This window comes from Hemiscyllium ocellatum, chromosome 19 (assembly GCF_020745735.1).
Source record: "Hemiscyllium ocellatum isolate sHemOce1 chromosome 19, sHemOce1.pat.X.cur, whole genome shotgun sequence".
NCBI classification, from domain to species: Eukaryota; Metazoa; Chordata; class Chondrichthyes; order Orectolobiformes; family Hemiscylliidae; genus Hemiscyllium; species Hemiscyllium ocellatum.
The window spans coordinates 7,218,999-7,240,019 of NC_083419.1; the positions used below are offsets into that span (position 1 = coordinate 7,218,999).

The 21,021-nt window shown below is 41.8% G+C and overlaps 1 protein-coding gene across 2 annotated transcripts in view; it reads right to left on the bottom strand.

The window, feature by feature from the left end:
- The window catches only part of slc38a4 (solute carrier family 38 member 4), a 104,055-nt gene that overhangs the window by 42,873 nt on the left and 40,161 nt on the right, over nucleotides 1–21,021 (bottom strand). The window contains exons 1-3 of one of the 2 annotated variants that reach the window (XM_060839220.1): nucleotides 18,543–18,568; nucleotides 9,104–9,214; nucleotides 2,587–2,822 (exon numbers count right to left, since the gene is read on the bottom strand). In XM_060839220.1, coding sequence (XP_060695203.1) covers nucleotides 2,587–2,702 — 116 coding nt within the window. In that variant the 5' untranslated portion in view covers nucleotides 2,703–2,822; nucleotides 9,104–9,214; nucleotides 18,543–18,568. Of the gene's footprint in view, nucleotides 1–2,586; nucleotides 2,823–9,103; nucleotides 9,215–18,542; nucleotides 18,569–21,021 lie in introns of those variants that run through there. The other variant, XM_060839219.1, reaches the window with a different exon arrangement.

A 21,021-nucleotide genomic window follows, 5' to 3' on the forward strand; every position in this document is an offset into this window, starting at 1 on the left:
TATCTATTTAAGTATCCATGCCCCTCACAATTTTGTAAACCTCTATAAGGTCACCCCTCAGCCTCCAATGCTCCACGGAAAACAGCCCCAGCCTGTTCAGCCTCTCCTTATTGCTCAAATCCTCCAACCCTGGCAACATCCTTGTAAATCTTTTCTGAACCCTTGAAAGTTTCACAACATCTTTCCGATAGGAAGGAGACCAGAATTGCACGCAATATTCCAACAGTGGCCTAACCAATACCCTGTACAGCCGCAACATGATCTCCCAACTCCGGTACTAAATACTCTGACCAATAAAAGCATACCAAACACCTTCTTCACTATCCTATCTACCTGCGACTCCACTTTCAAGGAGCTATGAACCTGCACTCCAAGGTCTCTTTGTTCAGCAACACTCCCTAGGCCCTTACCATTAAGTGTATACACCCTGCTAAGATTTGCTTTCCTAAAATGCAGCACCTTGCATTTATCTAAATTAAACTCCATCTGCCACTTTTCAGTCCATTGGCCCATCTGGTTAAGATCCTGTTGTAATGAGGTAACCTTCTTCGCTGTCCACTACACCTCCAATTTTGGTGTCATCTGCAAACTTACTAACTTTACCTCTTATGCTCACATCCAAATCATTTATATAAATAACAAAAGGTAGAGGACCCAGTACTGATCCTTGTTGCACTCCACTGGTCACAGGCCCCCAGTCTGAAAAACAACCCTCCATGACCTCCCTCTGTCTCCTACCTTTGAGCCAGTTCTGTATCCAAATGGCTAGTTCTCCCTGTATTCCATGAGCTCTAACCTTGCTAACCAGTTTCCCATGGGGAACCTTGACAAACACCTTACTGTAGTCCAAATAGATCACATCTACCGCTCTGCCCTCATCAATTCTTTTTGTTACTTCTTCAAAACACTCAATCAAATTGTGAGACATGATTTCACACACACAAAGCCATGTTGACTATCCCTAATTAGTCCTTGCCTTTCCAAATACATGTACATCCTGTCCCTCAGGATTCCCTTCAACAACTTGCTCACCACCAACGTCAGGCTCACGGGTGTATAGTTCCCTGGATTGTCCTTACCATCCTTCTTAAACAGTGGCACCCCATTGGCCATCCTCCAGTCTTCCGGCACCTCACCTGTGACTATTGATGATACAAATATCTCCACAAGATGCCCAGCAATCACTTCCCTAACATCCTATATCCCATGAGTGAGTTTTAAAAAAAACCCTCAACTGCTGGCAAATCTAACCTTTTGTCTCTTTAAAAGGAAACATCCACTCACGATAACTGTGGATGAGGATTGCCATTTGGTTCATTCGATCATTAAGATGCTACCTTCTCCTCATCATTGTATCTAAAGTTATTCATCCTTTGAGTCCCATACTACCCAGATTTTAATTCTGCTCCAAGCAATTGTTCGAGATAGAAACTGAGACAGTATGCTTTGTGGATAGAGTTTAATTACTACTCAGTCTTACAACTCTTTCCACACACCATTCCCATCTGTTCTCCCTCTAAATATATTTTCTAATCAACCCATTCAGTGATGTTATTAGATACTGCTGGAGCAGATGGCACCTGAACTCAGGCCTCCCAGCTCAGAGATAGGGACACTACTGCTGTGCCACTACAGCCCCTAAATCCCTCCTTTACAACTACCTGGCCATTTCCTCATCAGTTAACCAATTACCTTATTAACTGCCAGATTAACACACAAATCTTTCACATATTCATCACTTTATTAGAAGTTTAATCCCATGATCAACTGTAAGTGTTCATTTAACTAGTTTGGACTACACTCCATTCTGATGGTAGAGTTCCTCTGAAAACCTCTTTCAACTTCACCTTTAACTAGTTTAACAGCACCCATGAAGTAGTTATTTTACACATTAAATTATATTTGATACTGCTCCAGCTACTTACATGTTTTGTCCAACTTTTTGTATCGTTTCAGAGCTGTCAATATGTCAAACGCACGAGCATAACAAGTAAACAGCTGCTCTTTGTTTGAGACAGCTCATGTTAACTAAAATGACTCCGAATAGAATTGAATCCCTACAGTGTGAAAACAGGCTGTTTGGTCCAACAAATCCACACTGACCCTTCAAAGAGTAACCCACCCAGACCCATTCCCCTAGCCTATTACTTGACATTTCCTCTGACTAGTGCACCTAACCTAGACATCCCTGAACATTACGGGCAATTTGATATGGCCAATTCACCTAACCTGCACATCTTTGGACTGTGGGAGGAAACTGGAGCACCTGAAGGAAATCCACATGGACATTGGGAGAATATGCAAGCTCCACACAGACAGATGCCTGAGGCTGGAATCAAACCCAGGCCCCTGGTGCTGTGAGGCAGCAGTGCTAACCACTGAGCCACCGAGTCATCCTGCTTGCTTCATGTTACATTGTATACCTTAACCACTCTCCCATGGAGACATTAATTTGTTGAAGTCTCAGGTGAAGTATTAAAATACAGAACCCAAGCTCACATTAAACCACATTCAGCTTTTGAGATTAATACTTTTATAAAATATTGATTTTTGATCATTTGCCAGAGTTGGTTTTCTCATGCTTACCTGCTGATGGTAGCTTTCTCTGAATTTGTCAGTTTCGTATAGTCATCATCCATACCACATTCACTGTTACTGTCTTCAGCCTCCGTATTAACTTTCTTAAGCTCCATGCGATCCATACTTCTTGTCAAAATAAGACCAGTCCAAAAGGGAAAAAAAACAAATACAGTGGTCCTTTAAATCTTTCAGGAGGTTCGATACCTTTTCAACTTCAATATTTACTTCTTGGACACAGTGTTCTGTTGAACAAAAGTAAGAAAAACAAATGACGTTAGTTTAATATTCTCTGTGTAACAACTAGCATACCTATTCCAAACAGTTCCCCTTCTTTAAAATATTGAAGGGAGGGTTGTCATACACTTGCCAGGGTAACTATTCTTGCCATTGACGTTAGAGTTTCACTATGTAACCAAGCAGGCTCCAAACAGAATACAGTGAGTGTACCATAAAGATAATGTGGAAATATTTGCACAATCCATAAGCCCACAAACAAACAGAACACATGTCTCCAAGTGCTTGTCCTTTCTCTCCAGCATAATATATCATTTGAACATGGACTCCTTAGAATCCCTAGAGTGTGGAAACAGGCCCTTTGGCCCAACAAGTCCACACCGACCCTCCAAACAGTATCCCAACCAAACCCATTCCCCTACCCTATTACTCTATATTTACCCCTGACTAATGCACCTAATCTACACATCCCTGAACACTACGGGCAGCACAGAGTAGAATGCTTAAATGGAAACTGGATAAGAATTTGAACAAAAGAAATATTAAAAACGAGGGATAAGAGATCACTATTAAAGCAGTTAACTTCATCTGACCTGCAAGAGGAGTCAAAAGGCAGAACTGAGTGTTGCAATTCAGTAACGTGGATTAGTTGAATTTGGAAAACACTTGCTGAGATGATGGTGGAAGTAGACTCAAATAGGGCTTTCAAAGGGAATTCAATATATATTTGGAAGGGAAATGTTTGTGGGGCAATACGATTATAGTTCAATTGCTGTCCCCAAGAGCTGGCATAAGCACAATGAAGTGAATGGCCCTCATATATGCTGGCTCAATGAAATGTAGTAAAAATACATTGCAGGGTCCTCTTGTGACACAGTGGTAGTCTCTCTACCCCTGGACCAAGAGACTTGGGTTCAAGTCCCATTCATTCCAGAGGTCTGTAATAACATCTCTCTGAATATGTTGATTAGAAAAATAGATTGAAACTAAATTGCACTGCCAACAAATAATCATACAAATAAGCTTGGAGGTGCTCAAAATAAGCAGTTGAGGACTAAATACATGGAGTTTAATTTAGATAAATATGAGATGCTACATTTTGGGAAGGCGAATTGGGGCAGCACTTTTACACTTAATGGTAAGGTCCTAGGAAGTGTTGCTGAAGAAAAAAGTGCAGATTCATAGCTCCTTGAAAGTGGAGTCTCAGGTAGATAGGATAGTGAAGGCAGCATTTAGTATGCTTTCCTTCATTGGTCAGAACATTGAATATAGGAGTTTGGGAGATCGAGTCACGGTTGGACATGACATTGGTTAGGCCACTTTTAGAATACTGTGTGCAATTCTGGCCTCCCTCCTATAGAAAGAATATTATGAAACTTGAAAGGGTTCAGAAAAGATCCAAAAGAATATTGCCAAGGTTGGAGTGTTTGAGCTGTTGGGAGAAGCTGAAGAGTCTGGATCTGTTTTTCCAGGAGCATGGGAACCTGAGAGGTGACCTTATAGAAGTTTATAAAATCATGAGGGGCATGAATAGAGTAAATAGACAAGGCCGTTTCCTTGGGATGGGGGAGTCTAGAACTAGAGGGTATAGGTTTAAGGTGAGATGGGAAAGATACAAAAGGGACCGAAGGGGCAACGCTTTCACACAGAGGGTGCTGGCTGTATAGAATGAGCTGCCAGAGGAAGTGGTGGAGGTTGGTCCAATTACAGCATTTAAAAGGCATCTGGATGGGTATATGAATAGGAAGGGTTTAGCGGGATTTGGGCCAAGTGCTGGTAAATGGGATTAGATTACGTTAGGATATCTAATTGGCATAGTTGAGTTGGACTGAAGGGTCTGTCTCCATGCTGTATATCGTTATGTCTCAATAACAGGTGTATTGTTTTGTTTTCCTGTCCAGTGGCCTAGACAACAAATGACCAATTGTATTATCAATCAAGGTAAACTATAGGGACTACAAATTGTTGATTGGGCTGCTACTTGAGTGTGTAGAATCATAGGAAATAGGAGCAGCAGTTGGCCATTCGGCCCTTCGAGTCTGCTCCGCCATTCAATATGATCATGTGTGATCATTCAAATCAATACCGTGTTCTTACTTTCATCCCATGCCCTTTGATTCCTTTAGCCCTAAAAACTATATCCAACTTCTTCTTGAAAACATTCAATGTTTTGGCCTCGACCATAAGATAGATACTCTAATCAACCTGTTCAGACAAATTATGACACAACTTTGGTACTTGAACCCAGATCTCCAGAGATAGGGACATTATCATTGAACCAGAAGAGCTTGAAACATCAGACAGACAATTTGCTTTTAGCTGAAATTATTTTGTCTGCAGCACTCATTGAGGTAGTCAGAAATTAGCCATAATCCACAATCCATTAGAGAGATATTCAATTGCTTCAGAGCTTAAGAAGCACCACTCTGATCAAATGTGGAGTAAGGAAAAGAGGGAGATCTCCATGAACTCGCCATTATGGGACTGAATCAGTGTTACCGGCATTTCTCTGCACCATAGGCGAGCTATTGGATCTACTAATTCCACTCTGTCCCAATTCAATGTTCAGGGTTTTCAAAACACACAGCATGATTGCTTAATACAACACATTGATCATGCCAATAACTAAGCACTCCCCAAATATTTACCCTTTACAACCAGTATTATCAAACTTTGTAACTGACTGAAGTCACTCTAATAGTTGTTTTAGGAATTGTGCAATAATGGGAGATGATTAAATAGAAACCTCATTGATAATCGGCTGCACTATTTATTAAAGTGACAAAGTGAGTTTGATACTATAGAAAACACTGCTAAAGGTAGATTTTGAGGGGGTTATGGGTCAGGTGCAGTGGCCAGCTGGAGCCTGGGTTGAACTGGGAAAAAGGCACACACCTCAGTACATGGGGAGCAAGACAATGCTGCATTTTAAGGAGAAACAATATCTGGCCCCATGCTCTAGGTTAGGAAATTACTCAAACAAGCAGAAGTAGTGGTGCAACTGGATGTTCCACATATTGTGGATGCTCAGTGCCCACAAATGGACAATGCTGAGACAAACCTTGTTCGACGAGACATCGAAGACAAGACAAATTATGTTTTTGCTTTTGCAATTACAAGTTGCTTGGTACCCTCTCATGCACTGTTACAGTTTTGGCTCAACTCATGGATTAGAAGGTTATGGATTCAATTCAATTGAATCGAACATAATCCAGGCTATGCAAAGGGTATGCTGCACTGTCAGTGATCCTATTTTTCAGATGAGCCAGTAAACTTTAGCTCTGTCTGCACTCACGGATGGAGCTTAAAGGCCTCATGCTTGATTTTGAAGCAAGATGGAGGCATTATCCCCAATGTCCTTAATCTCTTTTTGAGAGGTTGCTTATCTGGTCATTTTACGATTGCTGGTTGTAGGAGTTTGCTGTGTACAAATCATCATTTGCATTTCCTTAATTTTAATAATGGCAACAAGGCAAGAGGCCTTTATTAGATATAAAACTGGTTGGGATTTGCTGCTGTTATGAAAGGTGCTATAAAAATGGAAATTTTTGGTAATACAGCACCCTCTCAGTACTGCATTGACACAGCGTGCAGTGTTTTGGATGAGTGTGGGCAAATGAGCAAATTAAATCAAGACCCTGTGTGCCCTACCCAGTAAAAGTACGGCATTATTGCAAAGATAAGGCCAGTTCTCCCTGGTGCCCAGGCCGATAGCGATTCCTCAATGGATATCATTAAAGATAAATCATCTCGCTATTGTCACATTGTGCAGTCACGCTGTGCACAAGTTGACTGTTGTATTTCCTGCATTACAGCAGTGACCGCAGTTCAGAAATCTTTCATTGTCTATACATTTTGAGATATCAGAGTTCCAAAAACATTCACGAGTCTAAATTGCAAGCCTGTGAATCCTGTGTCGGTCTGAGGTTAGTGGGGACGGAGTCAGTGGGATGATGAGAGGGGGAGAAGAGCTGTTCTTACCTCTGACGGAGGGGATGATGTGGGTTCTGTTCTGTGATTAAGCAGGCACAGTCGCTGTGGTTTACTGCACCGACTGCATTCAACTAGCTCTGTATTTCTGCTGCTACACCTTCCTCGGTGTTTGTGAATCCCTGTCCTTCAGACACTGTACACCTTGCACCAATCTCTCTGAGCTTTTCAATTCCGGGTATCCTGTTTCAAGCAAAGGGGCCAGACTTGGCATCTCAGAACGTGGTGTCCCTTCACCACCAACACCCCCTCCCTCCCCAAACTGGCTGTGGAGAGTCTGTGCCATGGTCTGCTCTAACCCATTCTTATCAGAGTGGCAAACAGAGTCCTCGTCGTATTAAAACCAGTGTCCCATCTGAATTCTGCCAAGGTTTGATCGAGTTAGAAGTATACCACATTATTGGTTGCTAACCAGCACATCATATATGAAAAGTGAAACTTCTTTAATGTGAATCAATGTGCAATATCCGCTGGTTAATTCTTAAATAAAAATCGTTTGCCTTGAACTTATTCATGTAATTACACTGTGCTGAATAGAGAATTCAAAAGAATGAGAAAAGCATGACTGGTATGAAAAATATTCTGCTGGCATCAGCGTTTGGTATTATCATCTGAAAATATATCAGTTTTAAACCAGGCACGACGAGACAGAAATTGTGAGCTCCTGTTGTGGACAGTGGCAGATGGTTGCTAAAAACAGCTCTGCTGCCTGGCTTGGCAATTCTCTGGCTCCCCCTCTAAACCCTACCTCCATTCAATGGGTAGAGGACAGCTCATGAAGAGCCAATGGAGGCCTATTAAAGAAGGCAAGCTGGACAAACTTCAGGAAACGCCCAATCTTCTGGAGGTGGGGTTACAAATCAGGAGGTGGCGTTGAGTGGCAGACCAGTGGAAATGGGCAATGCTGTAGGTAAACCATGGAGAGCCACATGGGTGCAGGAATCTTCCTCCATGTCATTTAAGGGACACTTCCGTGAGCATCATAATGAGCAGCTATTTCCCCCAAAAGTAGGTTTAGGACCCAGAGGAGTCCTGACCTTTAATTCCCAACCTGGGGGATGTCTTACCCAATGTCACACACAGAATCATAGTTAAACTACCTCATTCTTTAATTAGATTGACAATATAAATCCAATTTTCTTGAAGCATCACAGGAGAAGCCTCTGGTAAATAATGGCACAGTCTTAGCTTTCTCAATGAAATTATTGAAAGCAAAATTCTTTCTTGGTTTAACGAAGAACAAGTCTGTGTTATTACAATTGCATATCCTTTACTTTCATTGTGGTGTGCCTGAGACACTGATACAGTCAATGCAAACAAGAAGCAAGTACCAAAATTTAAAATCAAATAGATATCTATCTGAGAAAATTGTTTCATGCCTCAACTTGGATATACCAATTGGTGAACAAATCCCTTGCTTAGTTTAGAACTTATTTTATATGAGCAAAACTTACACGGAACAATTTCAAAGTGTGATTAAGATGCCAATGCTAAAGTCTTTTGTCATTTGCAGAGACCCCCCAGGGAAGAATATTTCATTGGTTCATTCATCCTCAAAAAGCCGAGGATGACAAAGATTGGAAACAGAAACCATTGGCCTGTCTAGGAATAATAGGTCGTTTAGGATAATGCTGGTGCACTGATGACTGGGTACTGTTACCAAGGGCTTGAGAGCCATATAGTCTGATGGGAATGTAAAGAAGGTGTTGGAAATGTTGGCATAACATTCCTGATGAAACAAAGTATTTTCTGATGACATAATCCCAGTTAACTTGGCATTCCTCTGATTGCACTAATGAAGTTCCGATGCAAAGGAACAAATTGCTTTGTTAAAGTATACTTTAGAAATGTCCAGCAAAGGAAGTGTTATGTAAGTTGTGAGGATTTTCATTAGCAGACAGAAGGGAATAAAAAGGAGAAACAATTATTTTGTTCCAATTGTGGTTAATCACAATTTCCAGCTTCCCAATTAAACTATTTCCTCCATTAAACTCAACGGAGCATGGGTTTTTGCTGTTCTAGGTGGGAATAAACTATTTGTTGTCCTGAAACTAAAGCATGAAGTAGAAATTTTGTTTGATTATGAGAAGCTGTTTCATCCAAAGGTATACATAAATACACAACGATTCAATATAGTGAAGCTTTTCATGTATAAAATGATCATAAAATGCAATCATTTGATTTGGAGGCATTAAACTGAAATTGCTCTATGCTGAATTTGCATAAAAATACTGCAATAGTTGCAAAGTAATGACATGTGCATTATAAAATATTTTAAAGACATCTCAGGCTAACTTACCAAAAATAACCAAGTCCGTTCAGATAATTCAAGCAATAAGATGCAGATTCTTTAACCTTTTTGCTTAAAATCAAACCTTCATAATTCTGAAACTCAACCTCTTTTGACTACCTGGAAATAAAAAAAAGACAAATTAAACAATGTTGATTTTACAATATACATTAATCAAATACTTCAAAATATATATTTTAAAAGCAATTTTGCAAATGCAAATATTCCTGACAAAGGTGCTTAAAATTCATGATCCATTCCTCTTCATTTAAAGTTGATTTAATTTAATTATTTCAATTGTAATTCTGAAAAAGATATAAAAACATAAAATACTGGAAAGTCAACAGGCTTGGCAAATCTGTGGACAGAGGGAAAGACAATTCACATTTTTAATCAAGTTTCCCTTTTTAAAGTGTGCAATTACTTTTTGCAGGATAATTTAATCAGAAATTGACTTTCAATAAAGGGCTTTTGCTTAAGAAATCAGTCTGGGTAACCCTTACCTCTTCCAGAATGTTAGGGTTTGAACCCTACTCCAGGACCTGAATGTTTAATCAGAGTTTATTTTCCAGTAGAATACTAGCTTTCCGGTATCCTAGGCAACAGTTATCTCTTAACAAACATCACCAGAACTCTTTAATTGCTAATTTGTCACATGACTGTTTATGGAGCCCAAATATGTGCAAATTGCCAGCAGTATTTTCCTACCTTACAACAGAGCTACACTTTAAAAGTGATTATTTTGCCAATGAGAGCTTCGGGATGTCCTGAGGTTGTGAAAGACACTAACTAAATGCAATTATTTTCTTTCCTTTTTGCCCACTCTTGTTTGGAAAGCTCTGACTCTTGCCAAGTTACGATTTGACAGACATTAGTTGTTCTCTAGTACACCTCTCAGAATCAGCTGAAGTACAAAACAAGCCAGGTGGCACTGACTGTCAAAGTTGGTGTATCATACACTTCAATACCAAATCTGTTAGCAGGCTGGGGAAATAATGCTCAGGTAACTACAGTCCATCTTCACCTATCTGTGGCCACTCAAGATATCTTCACAAATTCTAAATTCACATCGTGCTTTACGATATACAGAGTTGCCACTGCGATTTCCAAGTGGAAAACAGTACTGATGATTCTCCATTTAAAAGTATTTTGATTGCAAAAACTACATTTGATGTGGAGGTGCTGGTGTTGGACTGAGGTGGACAAAGTCAGAAGTCACACAACACCAGGTTATTTGAAATCACAAACTGCCCCTTTGTACCATTGTACTTCTCCTGCTCTTCTATTACCGTTAAGAACTTTGACTTCACCTGAAGGGGCAGAGCTCGGACAGCTTGTGATTTCAAATAAACCTGTTGGTGTCATGATCAAAACTACATTTGGTTTTGAATAAAGCAAATTTATAAGACTGGAGGCATAATGTATTTCAAAATACATTACTTTGGAGCACTTTTCAACATAAATTACTGACACAGCTCAAGATAATGTGACATCACATTCTCCAGTTCCATTATTTGCATTTTTTCCCTGCATTATTAAATAAAGAAACATCATTTGGTAATATTTCAGAGTTCATAATTATTTGGCAGAATGAGAAAAACCTACAAAAGTATTGTTCTGCTGTGTAGCTTAATCAATTGCTGACTGAACATTAATTTCTAAAATTACTGTAATACAGGATGATAAATGGAATCTCAAATTTCCAAGTTAATGTTGATCACACGTTCTGTGCACCTTCTCTGCAACAGCAACATTATATTCCTCATTATGTTTTATGACCCTAATATACTTTGTATGGTATGATCTGCCTGTACTGCACGCAAAACAAAGCTTTTCACTGTACCTAGGTATATCTGACAATTATAAATCAACTCAACATTTTTCAAAGTGCCATCAGAAAGAAATTGACCAGTATTCAATGTCATTTCTTTGATAAAATGGATTCAGAAATCCTAACTGTAACAGTGACTGCACACATCTCAGAAAATCAATTCTATTGCAAATCCATAATCTTGTTGAAATAAAAAAAGCATAACAGCTAAAATGTTTAAATATGTAAGTGAACAGAAATATAGGAGTTTATAAATTCATTCAATTACATAAATTATTACCTTAATCCCTGTGTCAAAACTCTCACTCAAATTATTGCTTAACTCTGAAAAGCAACTTTTGTACTGTTGTACATCGGACCGTTGGCTGATTGCATCAGATGGACAGGTGAGTGGATGAATAAAAAAAGAGGGGAGTAAACTAAAAGAGCCAATCATCAAATGTCCCAAACCCAATGCTTCCATTTAAAGCCGACTTACGTCAGTGACACGAAAGAGCAGTATCTTATCCAAAATCAAGATTAACCCAGGCCCTAGTTCACCTATCAATCTGGCAGCACAGCAACATTCTACACCATCCTTCCAAAATAGGTCTCACTAATACTACACAATCAACAAGAATGATCTGATCGCCATGCTTTTTCTTGTCTGAGCAAATACTGATTTTTAGCAGAATGTTCCCAGAAGTTATTTTTCACTTTAAGCTTTCTTTCTACGTTTGTATGTTCAAAGACACAAAGGTTTAAAAACAACAAACATTAGATAATTTTGGGCCTGATATCAAAATTAACATGGTGGTTTAGTAGTTAACACTGCTGCCTCACCACACCAGGGACTCAGGTTTAATTTCACCGTCAGGCGACTGTCTGTGTGGAGTCTGCACATTCTCCCTGCATCTGTGTGAACTTCCTCCTACAGTCCAAAGATGTACCAGATTAGGTGGGTTAGCCATGGGTAAATGCAGGGTTACCAGGGATGGGGTGGATCTGGGTAGAATGTTCTTCAGAGGGCCATTGTGGACTATTTTCATACTGTAGGGATTCTATGATTCTACATATTAATTGTAAGCTTGCTTGGGTTTTAAACATCTGAAATTGCAGGAAAAATGAGACACGGCACAGTGCTCTACAGCATTTATGATCTGGGAGAAAAGTGAGAGAGAGAATGCATTGGGTTTGGATTTCAATGCTTTGGACCTTGATAAATATTTAAAATCCATTCACAGGATGAGTAGTGTTTATTGCTTGTCCCTAATGGCCCTTAGATTAGATTAGATTCCCTACAGTGTGGAAACAGGCCCTTCAGCCCCACAAGTCCACACCGACCCTCCGAACAGCAACTCATCCAGACCCATTTCCCTTTGACTAGTGCACCTAACACTACAGGCAATTTAGCATGGCCAATCCAACTAACCTGCACATCTTTGGACTGTGGGAGGAAACTGGAGCACCCCCACGCAGACACAGGGAAAATGTGCAAACTCCACACAGACAGACAGTCACCAGAGGGTGTCCCAAGCACTGAGGATGTCACCCAGAAAGGGGACAAAACGTTTGAAACAAAAACTCCCAGCTCGACGAACAGAACCACAACAATGAGCACCCGAGCTACAAATCTTCTCACAAACTTTGAAAACCTGGATTCCTGGCGCTGTGAGGCAGCAATGCTAACCACTGAGCCATTATACTACCCCATGTTAAGAGTCAAAAGTTAAGAGTCAAAAAGTGTGGCGCTGGAAAAGCACAGCAGGTCAGGTAGCATCCAAGGAGCAGGAGAATCGACATTTCGGGCATGAGCCCTTCATCAGGAAAGTGGGGAAGAATGTTGCCTCCCACAGTAACCCCTCCAGCAGTTTTTTTAAAGGATGGTACTGCATGTTCTGGAATTTACAAGGATCGTTAATGGGGTTCAAAACAAATGCTTGGGTCTTGCTGCGGTCAATCAGAACCTCCTAACATAGCCAAATATTAACTCCCAAACTCACTTCAACCGAGCATTGAACAGGGGTCATCCCTGGACCATTGGTCAGGTAACTTTGAAAGATTTGTCAATGCCAAGAACTCTTCAATGACAGTGCCATTGACCACAGGTCGTCAAAAAGAAAATGATGTGTGGGAGAGAAGTGGTTTATCACTACACTGTTGTTCCAGAGATCCAGGTAATGTTTTGGCGACCAGGGTTTCAATTCTGCCATGGCAGATAGTAGAATTTGTATTCAATACAATATCTGGAATTTAGTGTCGGAAGATGACCCTGAATAGACCATTGTTGATTGTTAGAAAAACCCATCTGGTTCACTACAGTCTTTTAAAGGAAGGAAGCTGCTTTCCTCACCTGGTCTGGCCTACATGTGACTCCAAACCCACAGCAATGTGCTTGACTCTGGAATGGACAATAAATACTAGCCTGGAGATAAAAGAACTGCAGATGCTGGAATGCAAAGGTAGACAGGCAGGAGGCTGGAAGAACACAGCAAACCAGGAAGCACCAAGAGGTGGCGAAGTCAACGTTTTGGGTGTGATCCTTGGGTTATGCCTGAAACATTGACTTCTCCATCTCCTGGTGCTGCTTGGCTTGCTATGCTCTTCCAGCCGCCTGTTTTGAATGGTTTGGATTCCAACATCTGCAGTTTTTTTAAAAATCAAAAACTTACTGGTTGAGAGCCCAAGAGGGGTTGGTGACCACTATCAACCAGATAAAAGAGCAACAACGCCTGAAGTCAATGGGACAAGATTCCACCATGAAGGGTGGTGATCCTTCCCCACATAAGTACCATGAACTTTTGCTGAACAGGACAGCATTCTGTTGGATCGGAGAGATGCTGGTACCATCACCCTCTCACTAAACTAAGGAGAAATATCAGATTGCTCCAACAGTAGTGGGGTCAGCCACCTTTGTATTGTTGGGGAGATCCTGGTTAGAATATGTCTAAAAACACTTGTCCTTATCATTGCAAAGGAAACCTCCCAGAGAACTGGTGTGGTTTCAGGGCAAACACAGGCACAACTGACATGGTCCATGCACTTTGGTAAAGCCCAAGAAAAGGCGTCGTGAGTGAAACAAGACCAAAACATCTCCATTGTAGATCTCATCTCGGTAAGCAGATATGGACTTTTGGAAACTTCTTCAAAAATCGGGATGCCCAGCCCGGCTCCTGTCAATAGGAAGCAGTTTCATGAAGAAAATACACAGTCAAATAAAAGCAAAATGCTGCCTTCGCTGGAAATCGGAAATAAAAACAGAAAGGGCTGGAGAAACGCAGCAGGTTGGGCAGCAGCTGTAGAGAGGGAGAAAGAGAGTTAACATTTCGAGTTTGATATGAACCTTCTTCAGAACTAAAGAGTGACATTGGACTCTAATGTTAATTCTATTTCTCTCTTTACAGATGCTGCTAGAGTTTCTCCAGCACTTTGTGTTTATTTCATGAAACCCAGTTTGGGCAAATCATGCACATCAGTCACCACCCGAACTGGCTCCGAATCTCCAATGGCATGCAGCAAGGGTGTGTGCTGGTCCTGACTTATTTTAGATTAGATTACGTTAGGTTCCCTACAGTGTGGAAACAGGCCCTTCAGCTCAACAAGTCCACACCGACCCTCCGAAGAGTAACCCACCCATTTCCCCTCTGACTAATGCACCTAACAGTACGGGCAATTTAGTATGGCCAATTCACCTGACCTGCACATCTTTGGGCTGGGAGGAAACCAGAGCACCCAGAGGAAACTCACTCAGACGCGAGGAGAACGTGCAAACTCCACACACAGTCAGTCATCCAATGCTGGAATTGAACCGGGTCTCTGGCGCTGTGAGGCAGCAGTGCTAACCACTGAGCCACCATGCCACCCCACTCACACGCTGAAGAGAATCCCACCCAGACTCAGCTCCCCCAACCCCACCCTCTCTCCCTAACCCCACATTTACTCTTGTTTAAACACTGACTTACCAGTGTCTGCGTTCACTAGGGTTTAGGAGAATGAAAAAGGATTGGAGTGAATGGTAGAAAATTGGAACAGGGCTGGACAGACTAAATGCAGGGAGTGCTAACCACCGAGCCACCGTGCTGCTACTTCAGAATGGCACTGCAGCAGGTAACAAGAGACCTTAATGAGGGAGTGCGCGTTGGCTTCCAGAATGAAGGGAGCCTTTTCAACCTCAGAGAAAAACAAAGGAACCACTCATCGGTAAAACATGTTTTCACTGATGGTTGCACTCTCCTGGCTCACAGGCTGTCAGACCTGCACTGTACAACAACGTGTGTTTCTAAGGCCACACAACACTTCAGACTAAAAGTCAATCTGATGAAACAGTAAAGTCCTGCACTCCAACAAAAGGATACAAGCCATCAAGCACTGACATCACGGGAACTGGGCTAAATGCTGTCAAGTAATTTATCCATCTGGGGAATGGCATCTTGTTTGATGCCACCAAAGACAAAGAAAGCGAACAATAGGCATCCTAAAGCAAACTGAGTATTTGCAAAACCCTACAAATGAGTATCGAGCAATCGCAGTCTCAGAACACAGATCAAGCTCAGCGTAGACCACCGCACCACCTTTTTGCAAAAAGTGCTGAGACATGGGGTCTGTACCAATGATGTGTACACTTTCGAAAGCTCTTCCACCAAAGCTGTCTCCCCAGCATGCTCATGGTTTCCTGAAGGGATCACATCACAAACACTGGCCAACATCAGCAGCAGCAAGACACTCTTCCTGCACAGCCAACTGTGTTGAGTCAGGCCACATTACCTAACTGGACAGTTGCCTAAGATACCAAATCAAGAACACTCCAGAGACCATGGAGACTGAGTAAACAACCAACATGGTAGACAAAGAGAAGTACGGGTCCAACAGTGACTATTCCTTTACCTGTTTCAACTGTGGAAGTATTTGATGGTTACAGATAAGCCTGGCTAGCTACCAATGGGCCTGTACCTAATTTGTTTTCTTTCCTTTTTTTCTTTACCCCCACACTAACGCTTAACTGTGGTAGTGCTTATTTTTTCCCCAGCACCCATGGTGTGTGTGTGTGTGTGTGTGTGAGAGACACAGTGAAAGACACAAAGTGTACAAATCTTTATTCAATTTCCACCACCAGGAAAATAGGAAAACACCCGAGTGGCCTGTGACAAGCAGTGCCCTTCACATCAAAGGGCAATGCTTTCTTTCATTTGTTAATGGGATATGAGCATTGCTGATTGGGTCAGCATTTATTGCCCGTCCCTAATTGCCCATAGGATAGTTAAGAGTGAACCATATTGCTGCTGGTCTGGAGTCACATATAGGCCAAGCCAGGTAAGGATGACAGATTTCCTTCCCAAAAAGGATGTTAGCGAACCAGGTGGGTTTTTAAAATCGACAGCGGCACCACCACCTGCCCCAAAACGAGTAGAAGCCTCCTGCAATCTTCAGCGATGAGGAAGTGCCAAAAAGGAGAGAGTGAGAGGAGTGCACATTACAGCATAATGGTAAGGAACTAAAGAAAATGCTAGTCATAGCATTATTAATAAAGCAATGACATAAGTTTGAGGCAATAACAGCAGAAATTAGAAAGCAGAGAAGTGAGGGAACACCTTGAACAGACACTGAGTTCATTTTTGTATCCTCAACAGGGATGAGAGTGAGAAAGGGAGAGTCCTTCCTCCTAACTCTACGTGAGCAGAGTTCAAAGTTATAAAACTGAATCTAATGCAAACAACAAATGCTGGAGATCACAGCAGCTCAGACAGCATCCATGGAGAGCAATCTAATATTTTGAGTCTAGATGACTCTTACCAGAGCTGACGTGAAGTGTGGAGGGGGGCAGCATTTACACATAAATAAAGCATGAAGGCTGGCCCCCTCCATACTTCTCATCAGCTCGGATGAACAGTCATCTAGAGTTGAAATGTTTGCTCGCTCTCTGTCAATGCTGCTGGCTGACATGCTCTGATCTCCAGCAATTCTTGTTTTCAGTACAGATTCCAGCATCTGCAGTAATTTGCTCCTGAATCTATTGTTATTTGTGTTGCTAACAGAGTTAAGAGTTAGCTATAAAAAGAAGCAACATTGGTGATGAATGACTTTTTTTTTTGAGGTCCTGAAGTCAAAATAGTTAATAGATGAACAATTGCTGAGAATGAAACATTGTAAATAAGGAGAAATATTCATTAGTTTGATCATGTCTATATCTGGTGCCTGTAACTGTAAATTGAAGCAAATCAGACCACTGTGCAGACTGTTCCTTCCAAACAAATCGAATGGAGAGGACCTGAGGGTTGGGAGGTCAGAGAGGAATTACAATATCAAGTCATAGAAGGCTAGACTGGAACTAGTCCAACGCAATGTTTGGAATTGGTTAATTTCCTGATTTCCCAGCATATGATACCAGTTAATATGGTGAAATATGGTTTGTAGGGTTTCTTTAAGTGAGAGCCAGACCAGTTACTAGGCAGAACATCTTGTAGAAAATCTAGGTATTGCAGGACATTAACCAGCATCGCGCCATCTCTGTACATTAGTGACTTTCTTTTAACTGGGGTCAGAAAGAAATTTCCTCCCATCGTTAATTGACTGGGATTTTTCTATGGACTTCTGTCTCCCTCTCTCAGGGAATGATGTATCACTGAGGTGTGTGTGTGTGTGTGTGTGTGTGTGTGTCTCTATTTTGGTGCACACGACCATTACATTTGCGTGGGACAAACTGGATCCATCCAGTGGTTCATGGATTGGAGCAACAAACATTTTGAGATGCAATGTTTTTAGTTTGGCTGCAGTTATCCTTCAGCAAAACAATGGTACCTCTGGGAAGCAAATAGTTTTAAAATCATGACAAAGGTCATGTTGCAAACAGCACAACCACCCCCCACCACCACCAGCCAAGGACAGCATTGCCTCACCTCCATGTGCCAATTGTTCAATTTTGTTCATGGAAAGTTGGCTCTTTGTCAATGCAAACATCTTTCAAAATAAAGTTTAGAACGTTTGCAGGCAGTCACTCTCTACCCCCTACTCTTCAGCCAAAAATCTCGATCAGTTTAAAAAAATATCAGCCAGAGATGCACCACTTTTGATAAAAGTAGAAATGCACTTTGCAATTCACATGCATATTGGAACTGGTATCAGCAGTCAGAAGAAATATTAGCTTGGAGTTTGTCACTGTAATGGTGGTGAAACTCTCAGTCTTTACTGTAATTACCAAATGAAACCTACAATAGCTTTGCTGTTCCCATGTGTACAGCTAAATATGGAAGTCAAGAACCGACTCTTGGTGATTCTTTGATCATATCGGCTACATTGCTGAAGCCTGAAGAGGTGACAATTTGGTACAAGTCACTGAACTGCTGAAAGCTTTTCTACTTTATAATCTCTCTGGTATAAACTCTTGAAAAGACATATTGATCACAAGGTGCAACTGGGGTTTTATCCACGTATTATAATCACAACTACTTCAAGAAAACCTCTCTGGCTCTGGAAGCAAATTATACATTTTTGTAATATCAATGTTTTCCCATTTTAATTCAAACTTCCACAAAATAATACAATCTCAAAAAATCATTTGTATGAAGTTTCAGCTTCTATGAGTATGCCCCAATTTTTATAATCGATATTTTCTGCCCACAAATTTAAATGTAAGCATTCTACCTCACTCCCAATTAGTCCAAACTCCCAAGTTCCTTGGAGCCTGAAGGTGACCAATCAGCCTTCTCCTAGATCTTCCCAATGCCTGCAGTCAGTCACCTGGAAAGGCATGGAGAGCAACACAATGACAATCTTTGACTGTATTGTTTCAGCACCATCACACAGAAACATGATGAAAAACCAAACCAATTATTCACCACCTGGTTGGCGTGGCCAGTAATAGCCCACTGTTCTAACTTGTGACCAGAAAGAACACTCTCACAATTTTAACGACTAATTGTATGTCTCCAGGGGTTTTTGAGTCATAGAGATGCACAGCACGGAAACAGATCCTTCAATTCAACTCGTCCATGCTGACCAGATATCCCAAATTAACCTAGTCCCATTTGCCAGCCCTTCAAACCCTTCCTATTCATATACCCATCCAGATGCCTTTTAAATGTTGCAATTTTACCAGCCTCCACCATTTCCATACATGCACCATCTGTGTGAAACAGTTGCCCCTTAAGTCCCTTTTAAATGTGGGCGGCACGGTGGCACAGCGGTTAGCACTGCTGCCTCACAGCGCCAGAGACCCGGGTTCAGTTCCCGCCTCAGGCGACTGACTGTGTGGAGTTTGCACGTTCTCCCCGTGTCTGCGTGGGTTTCCTCCGGGTGCTCCGGTTTCCTCCCACAGTCCAAAGATGTGTGGGTCAGGTGAATTGGCCATGCTAAATTGCCCGTAGTGTTAGGTAAGGGGTAAATGTAGGGGCATGGGTGGGTTGCGCTTCGGCGGGTCGGTGTGGACTTGTTGGGCCGAAGGGCCTGTTTCCACACTGTAAGTAATCTAATCTAATCTAAATCTTTTTCCTCACATCCTAAACCTATGCCCTCTAGTTGTGGACTCCCCCATTCTCAGGGAAAAGCCTTGTCCATTTACACTATCCATGCCCCTCATGATTTAATAAACTTCTATAAGATCACCCCTCAGCCACTGATGGTCCAGGGAAAACAGCCTCTCCCTATAGCTCAAATCCTCCAACCCTGGCAACATCTTTGTAAAGGGCACACCAGACACGTGGAGACTGTTTAAGGAACAGTTGTTACGAGTGATGCACAAATTTGTTCCTCTGAGATAGGTAAGAAGGGGTAAGATTAAGGAGCCTTGGATGACAAAAACAGAGGAGCTACTCGTCAAAAGGAAGAAGGCAGCTTACATAAGTTAGAGAGAGAAAGGATCTAGCACAGCTTTAGAGGATTACAGACTTGCTAGAAAGGAGCTCAGAAATGGACTGAGGAGAGCCAGGAGGGAGCACGAGAAAGGCTTGGAAAGAAGGATTAGGGAGAACCCAAAGGCATTTTACTCAAGCGTGAGGAATAAGAGATTGATCAGGGAGAAGGTAGGGACAGTCAGGGATAGCGTAGGGTTATCGTGCGTGGAGGCTGAGCGGATAGGGGAAGCCCTAAATGAGTTTTTGCTAAATGAGATTGATAAGTCCCCTAGGCCAGACCAGATTTATCCTAGGCTGCTCCAGGAAGTGAGAAAGGAGGTTGCTAAGCCACTGGCAAGGATATTTGCCTCCTCACTCTCCACTGGAGTCGTACCGGAGGATTGGAAGGAGGTGAATGTTATTCTTTTCAGTAAGGGTAATAGGGAAATCCCTGGCAATTACAGACCAGTCAGTCTTATATCCATGGTCAAAGTTTTGGAAAGAATTCTGAGGGATAGCATTCATGACTAGTTGGAAAAGCATCGCGTGATTAAAGGCAGTCAACATGGCTTTGTGAGGGACAGATCATGCCTCACAAATCTTATTGAGTTCTTTGAGGAGTTGGCATGATAGGTCAAAGGTCGAGCAGTGGATGTAGTGCATATGGGTTTCAGCAAGGCATTTGATAAGGTTCCCCATGGTAGGCTCATTCTTAAAGTCATGAAGTATGGAATACAGGGAGATTTGGCTATCTGGATTCAGAATTGGTTGGCTGACAGAAGTCAGAGTGGTTGTAGATGGGAAGTATTCTGCCTGGTGGTCAGTGTTGAGTGGAGTCCCGCAGGGCTCTGTACTTGGGCCTCTGCTCTTTGTAGTTTTTATAAATGACTTGGATGAGGAGGTTGAGAGGTGGGTTAGTAAATTTGCAGTTGACACAAAAGGTTGTCATTGACAGTATTGAGGGATATTGCAGGCTGCAGCGCAACACAGGCGGGACGCAGAGCTGGGCCCTGCGGGACTCCACTCAACACTGTCCTCCAGGCAGAATACTTTCCATCTACAACCACTCTCTGCCTTCTGTCAGCCAACCAATTCTGAATCCAGATAGCTGAGAAATGGCTGATGGAATTCAACCTGGATAAATGCGAAGTGATGCATTTTGGAAGGTCAAACTTGAATGCTGAATATAGGATTAAAGACAGAATTCTTGGCAGTGTGGAGGATCAGAGGGATTTTGGTGTTCCGAGTACTTAGATCCCTTAAAGTTGCCACCCAAGAGAATAGGGTTGTTA